Genomic DNA, 19,689 nt, shown 5'->3' on the forward strand with positions numbered 1-19,689 from the left:
TTAATTGGAAGCAGCTCCTGCATGAAAGAACGCAGAGCAGAGCAGGCAATCTGTGCTAGGAGCTGATTGAATTTTTTGTCAGGTAGGTGTCTTGGACTTGGCCGCTTATCCTCTAGAGCCCTTCTTTGCAATATATTACAGCCCATCTCTGACTGGTGAGCTTTAACCAGATCAATGCTATTCCTGTGGAATCCCCAGGGCACAAGTTTCATTGATCTTGGGACTTGACAGCTCTCATTACGTGCTGTAGCTTCCAACAAGATAGTCACAAGAGGAGCGAGTTAACATCGTTGTGTCTTCAGTAGACCCCGAAAATGCATTAGGAACTCAGCTCAAGACCAAATCTGCTTTAAAGAATGTGATTTAAATGTTTATTTTGAGTGATACATACATATGAAAATTTAAAAACCATAGCAATATAAAATCCTGGAAGGGGACTTAGTGCTCATCTTTCAAATTGAATCTACCAGTATCCACTGAGATGGTTATATGCTGTTCTCCTTCAGTTTTAAACCCAGATCTCTATGCTCATGTATAGACACTATACAGACTGGGAAAGGAGAAGGCTGAAAAGACATTCCTAGCTGTGCACATGCACCTTCTCTGGGCACCTATTGTTTTGGACTCAGCTTTGGACACTGACTCTTCTATCAGCTGCAGCCTTTAGCCAAACATCTTCCAGTCTGACTTGAGCTCTTTGTTTGCCACCAGTCTCTTACCTAAAGACATTCCTCAGCCTCCATTAACCAACAACAGTGTAATAAGAGCTGGGATATGAACAGAGACTGACTAGAGGCAATGTGTGTGTGTGTGAATATATATATATATATAATATATATATATATATATATATATATATATATATATATTATATATATATATACATACATACATACACACACTCAAAGCTAGTTGGCCCCTTTCTAAAACCCAGGGATCTTATGAAGGATGTAGTAACATTAAAGTATTTTAATTAGGTGTTAGATGAAGCATGAAGCATGGCCAGTTTGTGAAAACTCTCAGTCACAGGACATTGTGAAGCCACATGGACCTGGCCATATTGGACCATCCTAGCTCAGGGCAGGAAGGGTTGAAGCCATTCTCCATAGTGTCCCATCTCATACCTGAAGACATTTGGGTATGAGATGTGACAGTGGGGCTAGTGACAGTGGTAGGACTGATTTTATCTTTTCTGTCTGTCTTTTCCCTTTATAGGCCTGAGACTTTAAGAAAGGTGTTAGCTTGTATTGGATGTAACAGGAAAACCAAGAGTGACTAATTTTTTCTCGAACCAGATACCTTCAATTCACAGACTTGGGTATCTGAACATCATGTAGAGTCCTCAGGGCAGCAAGCAGAGTCATTCTTACAGCTGTTTTGTAGAAGAGGGCAGGACTAGAAAGATACCAAGTCTTAGACCACTGTGCATGTGTGGCCAGAGACATCCCATTGTGGCATGATTCACCCTATCAGTCTCAGCTATCCCAGGAAGCTTCTGGTAAATATTTGAAATCACAGAGTCAATGAAATTACTGTAACATTTGATGCTTTACTTTAGAACTTTAAATTAAACACCATCATGTTTTTTATAAGTGTAAGCATGAAGGAAAATGGTTTGTATCATGATTGTGTAGTGATATTACCCAGGCCAGAGATAAAGTCTGAGTGTTGTGTGTCACTGAGGTTCATCCTCTGGCGCTCACACTGTGGCTCCCAGAGTCTCAGTCTTTGTGCTAACCATGTCACAAGGCTGCACACCATCTTAACAAGAGCTCGCCTGTCACATCTGTGTGCAGCAGGGACAACCTTTGTAGTTTTCCCCCATCTGTTTCAAGGATACTGAAATGACTTGATAAAGGTGAGATGGACTCTATTTATTTAAAGCCTTTTCTGTTTAGCATTTCCAGTGCTTGCCTGTGAGGACCAGATGGATTTGTTCCTTATCACCCATAGCACTAGAGTGAGGCAAGCTCCCTCATCCTTGAGGAAATGAGTGGGGAAGGGCTGAAGTGCATGGTCCTCAGAGGGGACATCTCACCTGCCCCTCCCTCCATGCCAGGCCTTTAACCCTCAGCTCCATCCATCAGCTGGGACATGACAGTGACAGGGTATTACCAAGATCTCGGGTGACTGTTGGGGAGTGTGACATCTGTTCCCGGTAATGAAATATAAGAAAAGCTCTTGTCCTCGCTGCACATTTCCAGACTCAAAAAGCTTTGAGGAACATTTCTTTACTCTCACAGCTGAAGCTGAAACCATTTGAAAGCAGCAGTGCCCTTAAACAGCACCGCTTAATGTCTAGGCTCCACCCCTCCATGCTCTGAGGAGATCAGTGTAAAATGGGCCTTTGAAGATGGGTTGTCAAAGAGCTTACTTCCTTGTGGAAAATATATTGCATAAGAAATTAAAAATGTTTTTTGTTCTTTTTTCTCAATTCTTTACCATTGAAGGATTGCTTTTTTTTCCATATAAGGGAAATAACTATTTTAACAGTTTATTAAAGATTTATATTCAGGAATTTTCAATATACAAATATCTCCAGAATAATGAGAGAGACTAAAAATAGGTGTGGAAGAGAAGGCTCAGTGTGTAAGTGGTGACCGAGTATGAGGGGTCTGGGTTTGGATTCCCCAGCCCGCACTAGGGTGGCCAGGAGTGACTCTGCACATCTATGCTCCAGCCCTGGGTGCTCACTAGCCAGGCAGTCTAGCCAAAGCATCAAGATCCAGATTCACAGAAACGCCCTGTCTCACAACTGAGGTTGAAAACAATAGAAGATGCTGGGTGTCAACCTTTGGCATACAAGTGTGCACATACATCGTCTTCGTAATATAGAATTTTCACCTTAACCAGAAACTCAGAATATCTTAGAAACACAGTTTTTCAGTTGTGTGAATTTCAGGCAAACTCAATACTGTAAGAGAAACTTTACCATTATTCAAAGCCCATTATAGTAGTGCATAGATTTAGAGCTGATAGCAAAGTATTGTGTGCTGCTGTGCCCATCCTCCTAGTCTGCATTTCAGAAATGCTTCAAAAGGAGAATGCCTTTTGATAGATCTAAGGAAATTCACCCAACATGAATAATCTCTAGAGATGCAGAAAATAGTACCCCCCCCCCGTTGTTACATCAGTGCCAAAGGGGCATCCAGGCAGCAGGTGCACATGCTGGCCCTTGAGCCTTCATGTCTCTGCACCTGCCCCTGTACAGTGAGTGCCAGGGTGTCAGGTCAGGACAGTTCTTAGAAGGAGGTGTGCCAGGATCTAAGACCAAAACACAGGGTAGTTTTCTGAAAGACAGGACTTGGGGATACCCATGCAGACACAATGGGACTGTGGGATACCCATGCAGACATGATGGGACTGTGGGGATACCCATGCAGACATGATGGGACTGTGGGGTACCCATGCAGACATGATGGGACTGTGGGGATACCCATGAAGACACAATGGGACTGTGGGATACCCATGCAGACATGATGGAACTGTAGGGATACCCATGTAGACATGATGGGACTGTGGGGTACCCATGCAGACATGATGGGACTGTGTAGGCACTACCCATGTAGAAGTTCACAGATAAAAGGCAGACAAGGAATGCAACAAGTTCCTAAGCTGAGCAGTCTACTCCATAGAAACAAACAAGAAACAGCAAACAGGGAACTTTACAAAGATGTGATACTCTAGCTGTGTGAAGGGCGAATTCACGGTTCTACATTTCTTATGCAGAGTTGAGAACAAAGGAATTCGTTTTATTTCTTTAATCTTAAACATATAAATACTTAATGTGTAATAAATATTTTAAAATTTTCCCAATTCCAGAAACAAAGGCAAATCTGGCTGCTATGTGGAAGAATCCACTTGGTTCTTTTTTAAAGAGAGCAAAATTGTCATCAGCATCCCAAAGAAAGGAAGAGAGAGGGTAGTCCTCACACCTTGCCAATGTGTTCTTAGGCCCCTGCACCCTAGCCAGAGAAAAACAGTCTTACTTGAAATCTTAAAGCAAAGTTCCACAGGAAAAAAATTCACAGCATAATTATGACCACAAAGGGATTCCAACTGTTTTAGTCCCACTGGAATAAATGAGATTTGTTAAAACGTATCATTGAATTTCCTATCCTCCAGGAACTATCTCCTGACCTTAACACACGTTTTCTAGAATTCGGAAAGAGTTAGTTGCAGTTATAAGATCCAGGCTACAACGTGGTTCTTTCAGGTGCAAGAACAATGGCTTATAAAGCTAGAGACATAAAATGAAGTCAGTGTGTTCAGATATATGCAGAAAGGCGGCTTCCTGTATATTTTGCACCCTTTGCTAAGATGGTGCTACAGACATACGAGTTCAGTATAACTACTTTAAAAACAAGAAGCATGAGTAGAGAGAAACCACATAGGAACAAGTGTGTTGTTCCTGGAAACCTGGTATCACAAGCCATCATTGATATTGCTACTAAATGCTACATGTCCTTGCTTTTGACAGCTCTGGCTCAGCTCCTCCCCAGTAGAAGGCAACCAGGCAGTTTACTTGCAATTTCACCATTTGTTAAAAGAAGAAGCAAGTTTTCATACTAATGAGATGGGCGTGTTTGTTTTAACATGAGGAATTAAGTCTTGCTTGAATACTGTATGTTTGAGGATATAGAATATTGTAGACATTTTTCAAAGTCAATAGACATTCTGATTGTATTGTTCTCAATGCTGAAATGCCACTTCGTACAAGTGCATATTACAAAATGGCAGGCGTATGTGTAGTCACTTTCATAAATGGTTGGAAATTCTGTCTTAATCCTAACTCAGAGTATGCTTAATGAATCCTTATAAAAGTCCTGTCAGCAACTTCAGGCCACACAGTCTGATACAAGCTAATGTAAACATTTACTAAGTTGATACATGCTAAGGATGACAGTAGGAACAAGTCACAGAACCATCATGTGTCTACAGTAGCGGAAAATATATCTGTGCTCACAGAACTACAGTCCGAACCTGTGCTTGCCTAGACTCCATGTCAGGTATTGTAGGAAGTATTCACTAATGTTATGTGGCTTGAAGGCACACACACTAAAAGAACACGTTTTCAGAACCATACCCACAGTGAGGTGAGCTGCCGACTGCCAGAAACACCATGTGCAAGTTGTCATTGGATCCTGAGTTAATTTTTGGTCACTGTACATTCAGAAAACGTTTCCTGTTGCCCAGTGCTGTGTCCCCTGTGTTCATATGTAAGTGGAACTAGAGGCAGGGAGATGGCCTGGCATCACACAATGTTGCAGTGACTACATGATTCCATGTACCTGCCTAGGTGAGAGGAAAGCCAGACTCTGAGCACTCACAGATTAACTTGCCTTGCCCCGGCTGCCCTGTAGTAGGGACAGGGTTAGACCATGTCACACAGGAAGGACGGGCACAGAGGTAAAGTGAGTGGCTTGACCGTGTCCTCATCAATGCTGACTATGTCATCAGGTCTGTACTGGTCTCCAGTGACACCCTGCTACTCTCTCCTTGTAGGTGACTATCCTGCGCCCAGAGCTGTCCTCACAGGCCATGACCATGAAGTTGTCTGTGTGTCCGTCTGTGCAGAACTCGGACTCGTTATCAGTGGTGCTAAAGGTCAGAAGCCCTGTCTTTCATACTCTCCCTAGGCAGCTGAGCATTTTCTAGCTGGGATTCTTGTTGGTTTCTCCCAGAGATTCAACACAGATGTCATCTCTGGGTTCTCTCCCGTTGCTTAGTTTTATCAAATATTCGTAATATTTTTCCAACACTGACAAAAAATATGATGAAAACTTTATGATGTAGTCACCTGCATTCTAACCCAAACACTGGTAAATTAAACCTTCAGTGAATCCCTATGATCCAGCCATGAAAGGGGCCGTTTGAAAGGCAAAGGAGGCATACAGCCAATGCTTTGGGAATTTGGATTAGGTTATTTCACTAGTCTGGCCTTAGGACAGGTCCTTTCTATGCAGAGCTGACTGCAGGGATGGAGAGAAAGGGACAGACCCTGGTTTTTTTTTTGCCTTTATGGAAGAATTGTCATCTGGAAAGAAAACTTAGATGGCTCTTCTGACGGGGATCCCAATTCTGTGGGAACTCTTTAGGCAGAAAGCCCAGGATGGCTGGAGTGTAGGCGGCTAGCCAGAGCTGAGCAGAGACCTGGAGCCCAAGAGTGAAAGTGGGAATTAACTAATTAATTAATTTCAGTGGGAATTCTTTAAAGTTTCTTCTTGGGGGAATGCTGTTTTATTTTCATTTTTTATCAAAGTCTAAGACTCCGGGTGATTAGATTTTGTTGTCAAGAATTGTTCTGTAGCTTCACAGAGAATGAGGAGTCTGAGGAGAAGAGACCATGTGCTTTGCCTTTTGAGTAAGAAAGTGAGCCTAGCACTGCAGGTGTTGACAGCCAAGCGACTGTGCCCTTCCCGCCAGTCTCCAGAGCCTCCCCTTATCAGTCAGGGGGACAGACTAAGCACTGACACCTTTCTGCGTGTAAAAATGAAGTTGTTGAAACCAATTGACAGCTGTCAGGTAAAAAGGCATCCACACTTTATGCAGGCTTTGGCTCTTGAGTGAGCAAGGAGGCAAGCACACAGTAGGGATTTATTTCCACTAGGCTAGTGGAACTTTTATCTTCTCAATCTATTTTTCACGGCCATAATTTTGCCCTGAACAACATACGTTTTTCTGTGCACCCCTTCACACTTTTGCCCCACTCTTAATTTTAAAAGGCAAAAAAGTTTTCTGTAGTCAGAATTGCTTGATTAACTTCATAATTGCACATGTACATCTTACACATACACTACAGGCAAAGGCAAACTTGCTTGGCAGTGACATGTCTAGACTGTGATGCTGAAATCTGATCCAAGTGGAGACATTCAGCTTCCATTCGCATCACTCTCTTAATGAGAACCTTCCAAAGCCACAGTAGCTCAGACTTCCTGGGCATGGTCTCTACTCACCTGTCCTGGAGTTAAAGCCTAGTGTGAGGACTGCTACCTGAGGTGGGGGAGTCGTTAAAACTTTGGAGCACTTGGGTGCTGCACTACTGTGGGGTGCCAGAGAAGTGTGTGTGTGTTTGTGTGTGTGTGTGTGTGTGTGTGTGGGTGGGTGTAGTGGGGGTGTGTGCATGTATGCATGTGTGCATGAGTGCTATAGCACACCTCTGTTGTCTTCATCTCCTGTAACACTCCTGAGTGCCTCCTCAGGTGTGGTTTTGGGCTGCTGTTGTCTCTAACTGCCTGGCATCTCGGTTCCCCACTGCAGAGGGTCCTTGCCTCGTTCATACCATCACTGGAGATCTGCTGAGGGCCCTGGAAGGACCAGAAAACTGCTTATTTCCACGCCTAATTTCGGTATCCAGTGAAGGCCACTGCATCATATATTATGAGCGAGGACGGTTTAGCAACTTCAGCATCAATGGGAAACTTTTGGCTCAAATGGAGATCAATGATTCGACTAGGGTGAGTACCTCCGTGCCAAGCAACAGGAAGCCATAGGAGTCAAACTTGCTTGACATCAAATGGCTCGGTGTAGAGCCTTCCCAGCATCCACTTAAACATTGCCGGGACAAAACCAAGACTCCTCAGCAAGTTAGCCTCTCTTAGAGACCACAGCTGTTGGCCTAGAGGAGAGCATCCATGGCCCTGCCTAAGCAGTGCCCTGCCCAAGCAGCCATCCCAGGACTATGCTCTCTGGGCAACCTGGTTAGGATAAAACACCATGCCTAAAACAAGTTGGAAAGGAGAGGGTTTATAGCTTGATCATGGTATACCATGAAGGGAGGTCAGGAACTCAAAACAAAGAGGAACACTGCTTACTGGCATGTACTCTTTTCAGGACCATCTGCCCAGAGGTGGCTCTACCCACAATGGTCTGGACCCTCTGACCTCAATCACTAATTAAGAAAATGTCCTACCAGGTTTCTACAGCCCAATCTCCTGGAGCCACTTCTTCAATTAAGATCCCTTCTTCCCAGATATTCTAGGTTTCTGACAAGTTAACAGAAAAATGACCAAGACACTGAGCACTACAGAACACAGATGCCTGTCCTGAGAACCTGACTACAGCTTCAAGTTCCCTATTGCCCTCATTCACTAATGAAATACAATGGCTGGTGCCTCAGTTCTAGGAACTGTTGGGAAATATGCTTCTGTTCGTTATACGTAGTCTCCATTAACACCTGCAATTTCACAAAATGCAGTGTTCTCACTAGTTCTTCCTGGGTTAGATTGGCAATATTCTCATTATAACTTTCATAATTTTATAACTAAATTAATTTTAAAGATTTTATTATAATTTTTAATTATGCTATTTTGGAGGAACAAGGAGTGAGCACACTTGAATTCAGAGACCAGAAAGGGGCATCAGATCCCCTCGATCGGGAGTTGCAGTTAATTGTGAGCCATGGGTACTGGAAACCAAACTTGTGACCTCTAGAACAGCAGTAAGCACACTCAACCACTAAGCCATCTCTCTCTAGCACCTTAAATATTTTATTTTCATCTTATTCTTTTCAGTTGGCTTTAATAAAATCCTATGTCTTTGTAAAACAAAACAAAACAAAACTTTGATAGATTCCATATTGAAAGCTCTCCAGATTGGACTTTATTCACAGTACTTTCCAGGTCATTGGTTGGTAGTCTGTTGGTTTCATGGTAGATGGGTGGTTGACTGTTGGGTTGCTGCTTGTTGGTTGGAGAACTGAGGCCTGGTTATTTGGTGGTTAGTTGGTTGAATATTGTTGGTTGATTGATGGTTGGTAGTTGTTTAGTTGGTTGACATTTGCTTGGCTAATGGTTGGTTGATTGGTGATTACTTGGTGGTTGCTCGTTTCATGGTTGCTTACCTGAAGCTTGGAGGGTTGGTAGGTAGGTGGTGGTTGGCCAGAAGTTGGTTGAGCATTGGTGGTTGTTTGGTTGCCTGATTAAGCTTACATACACTAGGGCAAATGTTTGACTGATCAGCCATGACCATTGACATGAAACAAATGAAGAGATGGTTTGTCTGTCTTTTTTTCCCCTGTAGGCTATTCTCCTGAGCAGCGATGGACAGAACCTGGTGACTGGAGGGGACAATGGTGTGGTGGAGGTCTGGCAGGCCTGTGACTTTAAGCAGCTGTACATTTACCCAGGATGTGATGCTGGCATTAGAGCGATGGATTTATCCCATGACCAAAGGTGAGCCATGTCAAGGGCAATGTGATTACAGGAACAGGTCACAAGCTTAGCATTTTCCTGATCTCACCCAGATGGAGGAAAGACAGCACAGGCAGGCCAAGCTGGAGACGAGTAGGAATCCCAGTTTTTCAACTATCAGAAGTGTTTCTTAGAAGAAGTTTGGCTTTGAAATATTTTAAGCATTAACACATATAATGCTTAACAATAAAGCACTTTTATAGTATAAAAGAATGGTACAGAGGACATCAGGAAAAACAGCATGCAGGTCCAGTCAGTAAAGTGCTTACTGTGTGAGTATGAAGAACCAAGTTCAACTCTCAGAATCCACATAAAGATGCCAGTCATAGTGTTCACAGTTGTAACCTCGGCCCCATAGAGGTAAGAAGAGGAAAGACATGCTGATCCCTAGGGCTTGTGGACCTAGTCTAGCCTAGTGTACAGCCTCCAGGACAGAAAGAGACCTCATCTTAAGAACAACAGAATATCTGAGGAATGAAACCTGAAGTCATTTTTTGGCCTACACATGGCGCACACACTTGTACACACACACACACACAAGAAGGAAAGAGAAAGACAATATGGCTTCATGCACTCTGAGGAATAAACGTTCTGAAGAAAAGCTTATGGTTATCATTAGAGTGGACCAGTAAGTAGGTGTGGCTTACTTCCTAACTATTTGTATGCACATGAGTGTCTTTTAAATATGTTTAAAATGCCCTCTTGAGTAGATTAAACATTCTTCCTTCAATTCATTCACATGCTTTTTGCAAATATGTTACCAATATTATAGCTGAAGTATCCTACAGAGTGCTAAGGGTACATAATGAAGTAACCCAGCACGTGATTCTAACCTAATTGCATGCCAAGGGAGCAGGACCAGAACCCCTGGAAGAGGTGATTGGCCATGTGGGAGGCTGAGAAGGAGGCATTTGTAGGCTGCATCAGAGAGAGCCATAGTAGAGTAGGAAAGGTGCTAAGTAACTTCCTACTTCCATTTTAGTGCCATTATTAATTTTGATTATGTGTGCTGTGCAGAGCAGTGCTGTATTGGGGCAGTTCATGCACAGGAAGTATAACTTATAAACATACAATGGGGAAGTATGTGCCGGACACATTTGTCTGATGAAGGGCTGGATTAACGGCTAAGCACGTTTAAGAATGTCATAAGACCTGAACTCCTCGTCATTAGTAGTGAGCCACCCCAGAGAAAGGAGCTTCTGGTTGGTTTAGGAAACACAGGCAAGAAAGTCTAGAGTGTGTGGTTTGATGGACTTGACTTGCGCTCCCCAGCAGGACTCTCCACTAGCTCAGCAGTTCTTAGCAGAAGTAAGAGGAAATAGTGAACCTCTCTCAGTTAAGACTCTGGACCATCTGAGATAAGGCTGGTGTCAGCATAAAGTGGCAAGTTCATACTGTTTTCCTGTCTCTTTTCACCATCTCTGCTTTTCCAGGACTCTGATCACTGGCATGGCTTCCGGCAGCATTGTAGCTTTTAATATAGATTTTAATCGGTGGCATTATGAGCATCAGAACAGGTACTGAAGAGAAGCAGCAGAAGCCACATTCAAGTGAGAGCACAAGTGCTCTGTGGAAAGGCAGTATCTCTGGTGGGGACGCTGGTCCACATCGGCCTCTGTTTGTACATCCATCCCACCCAGCAGTCGCCGAACATCATAGTCGGGAGCCATTTCACCCTGTTTTTCCAGGACTGAACACCAGCTGCTGTCAAGCAAGCTTATATCATGTAAATTATCTGAATTAGGAGCCGTTTTGGTAATTATTTCATATATCGCCGTTTATTGAGAAAAGGTTGTAGGAAGCCTCACAAGAGACTTTTGACAATTCTGAGGAACCTTGTGCCCAGTTGTTACAAAGTTTAAGCTTTGAACCTAACCTGCATCCCATTTCCAGCCTCTTTTCAAGCTGAGAAAAAAACAAAAACAAAACAAAACAAAACAAAAAAAAAAACACGTTTGATACTTTGTACATCATATGCATCTTATTTAAAGGGATACTTTTGTAAAAGTGAAACCTTGTATAAAGAAAGAGCAGCCTTTGTTAATTTACTGTGGAGTTACAACCTGCATGCTCCCTACTCCCCCAGTCTTGATGGAACAGGTGCATTCAAGCTAGGAAACGGAGAGAACACAGCTTGTTCAAAAGGGTTGAATTTGGGCTCAATCCATAATTTTTGACATTTTCACTAAAATATGGTTTGCACTTTTTAATCTAAATCCATCCCTTCTAAGTGAGGTTTGCTCATATAGCATTCGGATACTAAGCCATTATTTGCCGCTGTTGGTACTTATACAAAGAAAATTCAGCCCTGCCCTTTAGGACCTGAAAATGCAACAGAAAGGGAGCGTGGGTATGAGGGCCTGGTTTCTACTGTGTGTAAATGGGAGTCGCTATCATTAGTCCCATTGCATTGACTTCCAGCACCTGGACATCTCCCCTGGTGTCAGCCCACTGGCTCCGGGTCTACATGGTGGGAGGATCAGGATGCTAATGTTTCCCCCTGTTTGGTTCTCAAATAGCATAGTTTAATGAGTCAGACCGTATTACAACAAAAACAAACATCCCTTTCGTTCCTTGTGAGATTTTCATCTAAAGCCACACTCCTAGCCTAAGGCACTTCATCTTTACAATATAAAACGATGGCTCTCAAATGATTTTTCCATCCATTGTCCCGATCCAGCTATCACCCAGGGGTCCATACATTTTCTTCATGTTTCTTCTTTGTATATTTGGTGACTGTATTGTCATAGATGTACATATCGTGTCGGTAGGGCTATGAGGCATGTTACAGGAATGTAATTTTCTCAGAATTTACACTCATTTGCAGTCATTTATTTCAAAAGATAAAACAGAATAATGGGTTCTTTGTATTGGCACTTTGCACCAGAAGCAGATCATTATTTATTGCTGTGGTTACTCATCTGTCATCCACCTTGTACTAGAAAGTTTTAGCACTGAATTATTCCTTCTTCATTGTTGTTTGTATTTATGAAATTCTGAAATTATGGGGAATCAGTGTACTGATTATGTTTTCATCACCAGGCTGTGAGCAATATCTTGAGTTTGTAGCTTAGAATTGGGAAGGCACTGAACATCTGGAAGACAAGGTCATTTCATCTTGAGATCATGGTGAAATATTTTGGATATATAAATTCCTTAAGCTATTGTAACCATGTTTTATTGCAAAGATGTAAAATATGCCAGATGTGTGTGAGTTGGAAATCAAAAAAAGAAAAATAAAATATGCAAAGAATTCACTGATTGTCTCACACGTCACTGGATGCCTCGGTGACACACATTCCTTACGCTGCTGCCCCTTGAATTTGAAAGATCAGCATTGTTTCCTGTGAGGGCCTCACATGCAAAACCACGAACAGAACTGTAGTAAAGCCAGCAGTCTTCTTGTCCACTGCTAGGAATGTGGGCAACAGGGGCCACAGGGGACAAGAGAAGGTGATAAAGGAAATACCTCCCTAGGTGAGGATTATCAGATAATAGCATTTTTATCTGAAAACCACACTTTGCAGTGTTCCTCATCAAGCATGAGTGACTTAGGCAAGGACTGAGGCCCAGAGGAACCGAACAGCTGCTGGCCACAGCAAGGTAGATGACAGGCAGGTAAGGCTGCCATCTGTATTCCTGTAATGGAAAGGGCCAGTAGAACCCCAAGAAAGACTGGCCCTCTCCCCATGCTACCCCAAAAGCCAGAAACTTGTCAGGTTCCCCAGGCCCCCCATAGCACCTTCAGCCCAGCCCATGTTCTACCTGTCAGTTATTCCAAAAAGCTAGTCACTGCCTAAAACATTTGCAAACTGGGCCCTCCTTCCAAGACACCATCACCTACACTGCCCCCAGACCTGCTAATCAGGACTAGTCTCTAATCTGATCCCCCTCCATGCTGTACCCCGCTCATCGTCCTGCAGACTCAACTGACAGCTTGGGAACTTAAGAAAACTTTCTGGGGTCTTTAAAGAGCATAACCTAGGGACCCAACCCCCACCCCATTAGACACATTGTCCCTTGATTACTTTTCAACAACCCTGATTGGAGAACTAATGCCCAGGCTCTGAGCACACAAGTCCTTCATGGAGGACACAGTTGGCTCAGTCACTCACGTGTGTGCCCTCCCCCCACCCCACCCCCACCCCCCGTGAGTATATGTGGCCAAGGATGTCCATTTGCAGACCTGGGGATGTAGCAGAGAGCCTTGTGTTCATGCACAAAATGCTGGGTTCAATCCCCAGCACGGAATAGACCAGGTGCAATTAATTCCAGGTCATCTGCAGTTCCTGTTCTCAGGAGGTATTGGCAGGAGGAGCAGTTCAGGGTCCTTGTCAGCTGCACAGCAAGTTCAAGAGCAGGCTGCACTGCTGCCTGAAACTTCATCTTAGAACAAAAACAACCATGGCATTTGCAATCTCTCAGAACCGATGCACCCCTCTCTCCAGGGCTCTTCCTCCCCAGAGTGCACAGGCTACTCACATCACTGCATTGAACACCCCATCAAAATTGATTAAAAGTCACTGGGCCATGCACACTCTTGTTTGGTAGATAGAAGTGCCCCAGAACCCATTCCCAAGCAACATCATAATAAAGACAACTTGTAAATTAAACTTTAACAAACTCATACAGCTCTTCTCTTAGGTCAGTGAAGTCAGGGTGCTGGTTTAGGTGATGTATAACCATTTGCACTGAAGAGACAGCAAAAACAGATGCCCACATGTTCTAGAAACTGGATTCTCTAAGCCTTATAACACACTTGTTCAGGCACCTCCCTTGTAAGAGCCAGCTAAAGGCCTCAGAAGAGGCTCATGCCCTGGTTAAGAAGAGAGCCATGAATTGCTTTATAATCAATACTCTGAATGTCACCATTTCTATTGTCTTTTATGCTAATTTGCAAACCAATCATTGCCCCACCCCCCAAAAGCCATTCTCGGGATTATGATATCCTTACCCTGAAGTATCAGCACTTCCTGGAGTTGAGCTTGGGATGACAGCTCTGACTCACAAATGACCTGGAATGTGAGGATTGACTGTCCCTAGGATGCATTATAAGCCGGCACACTGTACTAGAAATTGCATGGTGACTCTTGGTCGTGCTCACTGGGGTGAAGTGGCCCCTGTGGTCATAGCACTGCACAGGGGACTGTTACAGCACACTGGCACCTTTCTCCTTTCTGGGATCATACGCTTCTGGGGCAAGGTATTGGGATTCAGACAAGATTCTCAGCAATATACTTATAGACACGTGATGGCTGAATACTCAGAGAAACAGGTGATTTCAGATCTCCAGGCAAACATGACAAAGTTCCCTGCGATGGTCAGGGCCCCAGAAACTTGCTCTAGCCCAGCACACCAGCCTCCCACTGCCTTCTCCCACCCTGCACCATGGTACTCAAGACCCTCCTGCTGCTGTCATACAGATAGATCCTGGATGCTTACACTATCTCAGATATACCAAATCCCCGCTACACAAGAGAGGCTGTGGAAGTATTTTGATTACTGCTCTTAACCCAAGTTCACACAGTTGTTGAAAGAAGATAGGTGGTGGATGATTTGGATGAGAGCTTCTTTGATTGGAATGTAAAACCAGAATCTTGAAACTGGGGACCTTCCTTTGTAAATAGCCCTTTACTTCCCTAATCAGTTAAGATGAGGGTATAATGATAGCTCTGACAAGGATTACTTTAAACATCAAAAAGTGTGTGTTCCTGGTAGAGCCCCTGGCTCTCAGGAGCTCCACACTGCCCCTACTGGCCACACTCGAATGAAAATGTATTTTCACTACCTAACATCCCTTTCCTATTTTAACTGCTGTGTTCATTGGGCAAATCAACCGATCTTCCTATCATGATATCTATGGAGACTGCCAGGCATAGCATTTAATCCCTTGAATCGACCTCTTGGACTCAGCCCTGCCAACCAGGACACTTCCATTTATGCTACTTTGATGATGCCATCTCTAGGTAGCATGTAGCCTGAGAGGGACTCGTCAGAACTGGTTCTTACTTTCTTAATTGTATCCTGAAGTGAGGAGGCAAACTTATCTTTCTCCTCTAGAGTCTCTAACCTGTCACTAGGTGGTCAGTTTTTTAGCAACCTTGTCTGTGCTGCCAGAGAAGGCCACGTGCAGCATGGGAGAGTGACACAACAGGAAATACTAGCTAGGAGTCTAGTGGGGTACAAGATGCTCCCAGACATACAGACTTCACAGTTCTGGATGTTCACATTTCTAGTTAGCATCAGCTGTCTTCTTGACATAGCCCAGAGTTATTGGAAGGAGTTTCAGTTGGGGGATGGCCTGGGTCTGCCTGGCCTATGGGTATTGCCATGGGACATTTTTCTGATTACTAATTGATGGAGGAAGGCCCATCCACTGCAGGTGTGTTTGAGTAGGATAACAAAATATGGCTACTCTGGGACACAGGAAGCAATCGGGCCCTGAAGGGACCATTAGGACACAGGAATTCCGTTCATCAAGGAGAGAGCTCACTGACAGCCTTGTGGTGACTTTCTTGTCTCTGTATGTCACATTACAGTTCAACAAGAATGCACACTTTGAAAAGTTAAAAAATACACTCCATCACCCCAGCTCATGAACACTGAGTGTACAGGTTTCACCCACTGGCTCCATGGCCCTCTCTCATTCCTATCCTCTGCAGGGGTCAGCATATTGACTGCCTGGCTTTAATGCTTCCACTTCCAGGAAAGACAACCCTCTACCCCCTGAGTGGGGACTTTGCTCACTGGATTTATGTGCGTGGCATTTGTGTGCACTGCTTGATTAGTGCCCGTTTGTTCATGTGAGCAGCTCTAACCCAATACCAAAGACTGGGCAATACCAAATCATGAGCAATAGAAATCTACTGCTTACAGCTTTCAAGGTTAGGAAGTGCAAGCTTGAGTGCCAGCAGACTTGGTGAACTATGGACTGTGTGTAGGTGATACCTTCTCTGTTCTCCCATACTGGAAAGGGTAGCAAATTCTTAGTCCTTTCATATAAGGGGACCAACTCCATCCACAAGGGCTCTGTCTTCCCAACCTCACTATCTCCCCCAAAGCCTCGCCTCAGTATTATCCAAATTCTATGGAAGGGTAAGATGCACACATGGATTTGAAAGGAGATGAACACCGATGTCTTAGCAGCATTCCTCCCTAAATTCCCACTGCTTTTCAATGGGAGTCTCCTTTTCAGTCTGGGTAAGTTAGCTGCAGAGGGAAGACATGTACAAAAAAACAACAGAAGGCTTACATAACCCAAGCTTGTCAATCAAAACACAACTACCCACCCTACATCCCTTAGTAACTAACTCCTCTTCACCATAGAAGGCAACCCTAGATGGGCTTGAACAGGGACACTCCCTAGCCTGCTACTCTCTAGTCTGCAGCTTCTCTAGTCTGCACGCCTGCTTTCCCAATGATGCTGATTTTGTTTGGTGATGAATGACAAGAGCTTAACAAAACCAAAACTATACTAAACCTAACAAAAGTCTTTCTTTTTTTTTTTTAATATTTTTATTACATATTTTCCTCAGTTACATTTCCAATGCTATCCCAAAAGTCCCCCATAGCGCCCCCCACTTCCCTACCCACCCATTCCCATTCTTTTGGCCCTGGCATTCCCCTATATTGGGGCATATAAAGTTTGCAAGTCCAATGGGCCTCTCTTTCCATTGATGGCCGACTAGGCCATCTTTCGATACATATGCAGCTAGAGACAAGAGCTCCGGGGTTCTGGTTAGTACATTATGTTGTTCCAACAATAGGGTTGCAGATCCCTTTAGCTCCTTGGGTACTTTCTCTAGCTTCTGCATAGGGAGCCCTGTGATACATCCAATAGCTGACTGTGAACATCCACTCCTGTGTTTGCTAGGCCCCGGCATCGTCTCACAAGAGACAGCTATATTTGGGTCCTTTCAGCAAAATCTTGCTAGAGTATGCAATGGTGTCAGCGTTTAGAAGCTGCTTATGGGAAGGATTCCTGGATACGGCAGTCTCTAAATGGTCCATCCTTTCATCACAGCTACGAACTTTGTCTCTGTAACTCCTTCCCTGGGTGTTTTGTTCCCAATTCTAAGAAGGGGCACAGTGTCCACACTTTGGTCTTCATTCTTCTTGAGTTTCATGCGTTTAGTAAATTGTATCTTATATCTTAGGTATCCTAGGTTTTGGGCTAATATCCACTTATCAGTGAATACATATTGTGTGAGTTCTTTTGTGATTGTGTTACTTCACTCAAGATGATGCCCTCCAGGTCCATTCATTTGGCTAGGAATTTCATAAATTCATTCTTTTTAATAGCTGAGTAGTACTCCATTGTGTAAATGTACCATAATTTCTGTATCCATTCCTCTGTTGAGGGACATCTGGGTTCTTTACAGCTTCTGGCTATTATAAATAGGGCTGCTATGAACATAGTGGAGCATGTGTCCTTTTTACCGGTTGGGACATCTTCTGGATATATGCCCAGGAGAGGTATTGCTGGATCCTCCGGTAGTACTATGTCCAATTTTCTGAGGAACCACCAGACTGATTTCCAGAGTGGTTGTACAAGCTTGCAATCCCACCAACAATGGAGGAGTGTTCCTCTTTCTCCACATCCTCGCCAGCATCTGCTGTCACCTGAATTTTTGATCTTAGCCATTCTGACTGGTGTGAGGTGGAATCTCAGGGTTGTTTTGATTTGCATTTCCCTGATGACTAAGGATGTTGAACATTTTTTCAGGTGCTTCTCTGCCATTCTGTATTCCTCAGGTGAGAATTCTTTGTTCAGTTCTGAGCCCCATTTTTTAATGGGGTTATTTGATTTTCTGGAGTCCACCTTCTTGAGTTCTTTATATATATTGGATATTAGTCCCTTATCTGATTTAGGATAGGTGAAGATCCTTTCCCAATCTGTTGGTGGATTTTTTGTCTTATTGATGGTGTCTTTAGCCTTGCAGAAGCTTTGCAGTTTCATGAGGTCCCACTTGTCAATTCTCGATCTTACAGCACAAGCCATTACTGTTCTATTCAAGAATTTTTCACATGTGCCCATATCTTCAAGGCTTTTCCCCACTTTCTCCTCTATAAGTTTCAGTGTCTCTGGTTTTATGTGAAGTTCCTTGATCCACTTAGACTTGACCTTAGTACAAGGAGATAGGAATGGATCGATTCGCATTCTTCTACATGTTAACAACCAGTTGTGCCAGCACCATTTGTTGAAAATGCTGTCTTTCTTCCACTGGGTGGTTTTAGTTCCCTTGTCGAAGATCAAGTGACCGTAAGTGTGTGGGTTCATTTCTGGGTCTTCAATTCTATTCCATTGGTCTATTTGTCTGTCACTATACCAGTACCATGCAGTTTTTATCACAATTGCTCTGTAGTAAAGCTTTAGGTCCGGCATGGTGATTCCACCAGAGGTTCTTTTATCCTTGAGAAGAGTTTTTGCTATCCTAGGTTTTTTGTTATTCCAGATGAATTTGCAGATTGCACTTTCTAATTCGTTGAAGAATTGAGTTGGAATTTTGATGGGGATTGCATTGAATCTGTAGATTGCTTTTGGCAAGATAGCCATTTTTACAATGTTGATCCTGCCAATCCATGAGCATGGGAGATCTTTCCATCTTCTGAGATCTTCTATAATTTCTTTCTTCAGAGACTTGAAGTTTTTATTATACAGATCTTTCACTTCCTTAGTTAGAGTCACGCCAAGATATTTTATATTATTTGTGACTATTGAGAAGGGTGTTGTTTCCCTAATTTCTTTCTCAGCCTGTTTATTCTTTGTGTAGAGAAAGGCCATTGATTTGTTTGAGTTAATTTTATATCCAGCTACTTCACCGAAGCTGTTTATCAGGCTTAGGAGTTCTCTGGTGGAATTTTTAGGGTCACTTATATATACTATCATATCATCTGCAAAAAGTGATATTTTGACTTCATCTTTTCCAATTTGTATCCCTTTGATCTCCTTTTGTTGTCGAATTGCTCTGGCTAGGACTTCAAGTACAATGTTGAATAGGTATGGAGAAAGTGGACAGCCTTGTCTAGTCCCTGATTTTAGAGGGATTGCTTCAAGCTTCTCACCATTTACTTTGATGTTGGCTACTGGTTTGCTGTAGATTGCTTTTATCATGTTTAGGTATGGGCCTTGAATTCCTGATCGTTCCAAGACTTTTATCATGAATGGGTGTTGGATCTTGTCAAATGCTTTTTCCGCATCTAATGAGATGACCATGTGGTTTTTGTCTTTGAGTTTGTTTATGTACTGGATTACGTTGATGGATTTCTGTATATTGAACCATCCCTGCATCCCTGGGATGAAACCTACTTGGACAGGATGGATGATTGTTTTGATGTGTTCTTGGATTCGGTTAGCAAGATCTTTATTGAGGATTTTTACATCGATATTCATAAGGGAAATTGGTCTGAAGTTCTCTATCTTTGTTGGGTCTTTTTGTGGTTTAGGTATCAGAGTAATTGTGGCTTCATAGAATGAGTTGGGTAGAGTACCTTCTGT

General features: G+C 43.2%; 1 protein-coding gene across 5 annotated transcripts in view; it reads left to right on the forward strand.

Moving 5' to 3' along the window:
* Nbea (neurobeachin) overlaps positions 1 to 12,448 on the forward strand; it is a 539,067-nt gene extending 526,619 nt beyond the window's left edge. For all 5 annotated transcript variants that reach the window (XM_021158784.3, XM_029475178.2, XM_085835883.1 and 2 more), the window contains 4 exons: positions 5,506 to 5,607; positions 7,261 to 7,457; positions 9,022 to 9,173; positions 10,625 to 12,448. In XM_021158784.3, coding sequence (XP_021014443.1) covers positions 5,506 to 5,607; positions 7,261 to 7,457; positions 9,022 to 9,173; positions 10,625 to 10,715 — 542 coding nt within the window. In that variant the 3' untranslated portion in view covers positions 10,716 to 12,448. The remainder of the gene's footprint in view (positions 1 to 5,505; positions 5,608 to 7,260; positions 7,458 to 9,021; positions 9,174 to 10,624) is intronic.
* Positions 12,449 to 19,689: the final 7,241 nt, after the last annotated feature.

This window comes from Mus caroli, unplaced genomic scaffold (assembly GCF_978045245.1).
Source record: "Mus caroli unplaced genomic scaffold, Mus_caroli_1 scaffold_3, whole genome shotgun sequence".
NCBI lineage: Eukaryota > Metazoa > Chordata > Mammalia > Rodentia > Muridae > Mus > Mus caroli.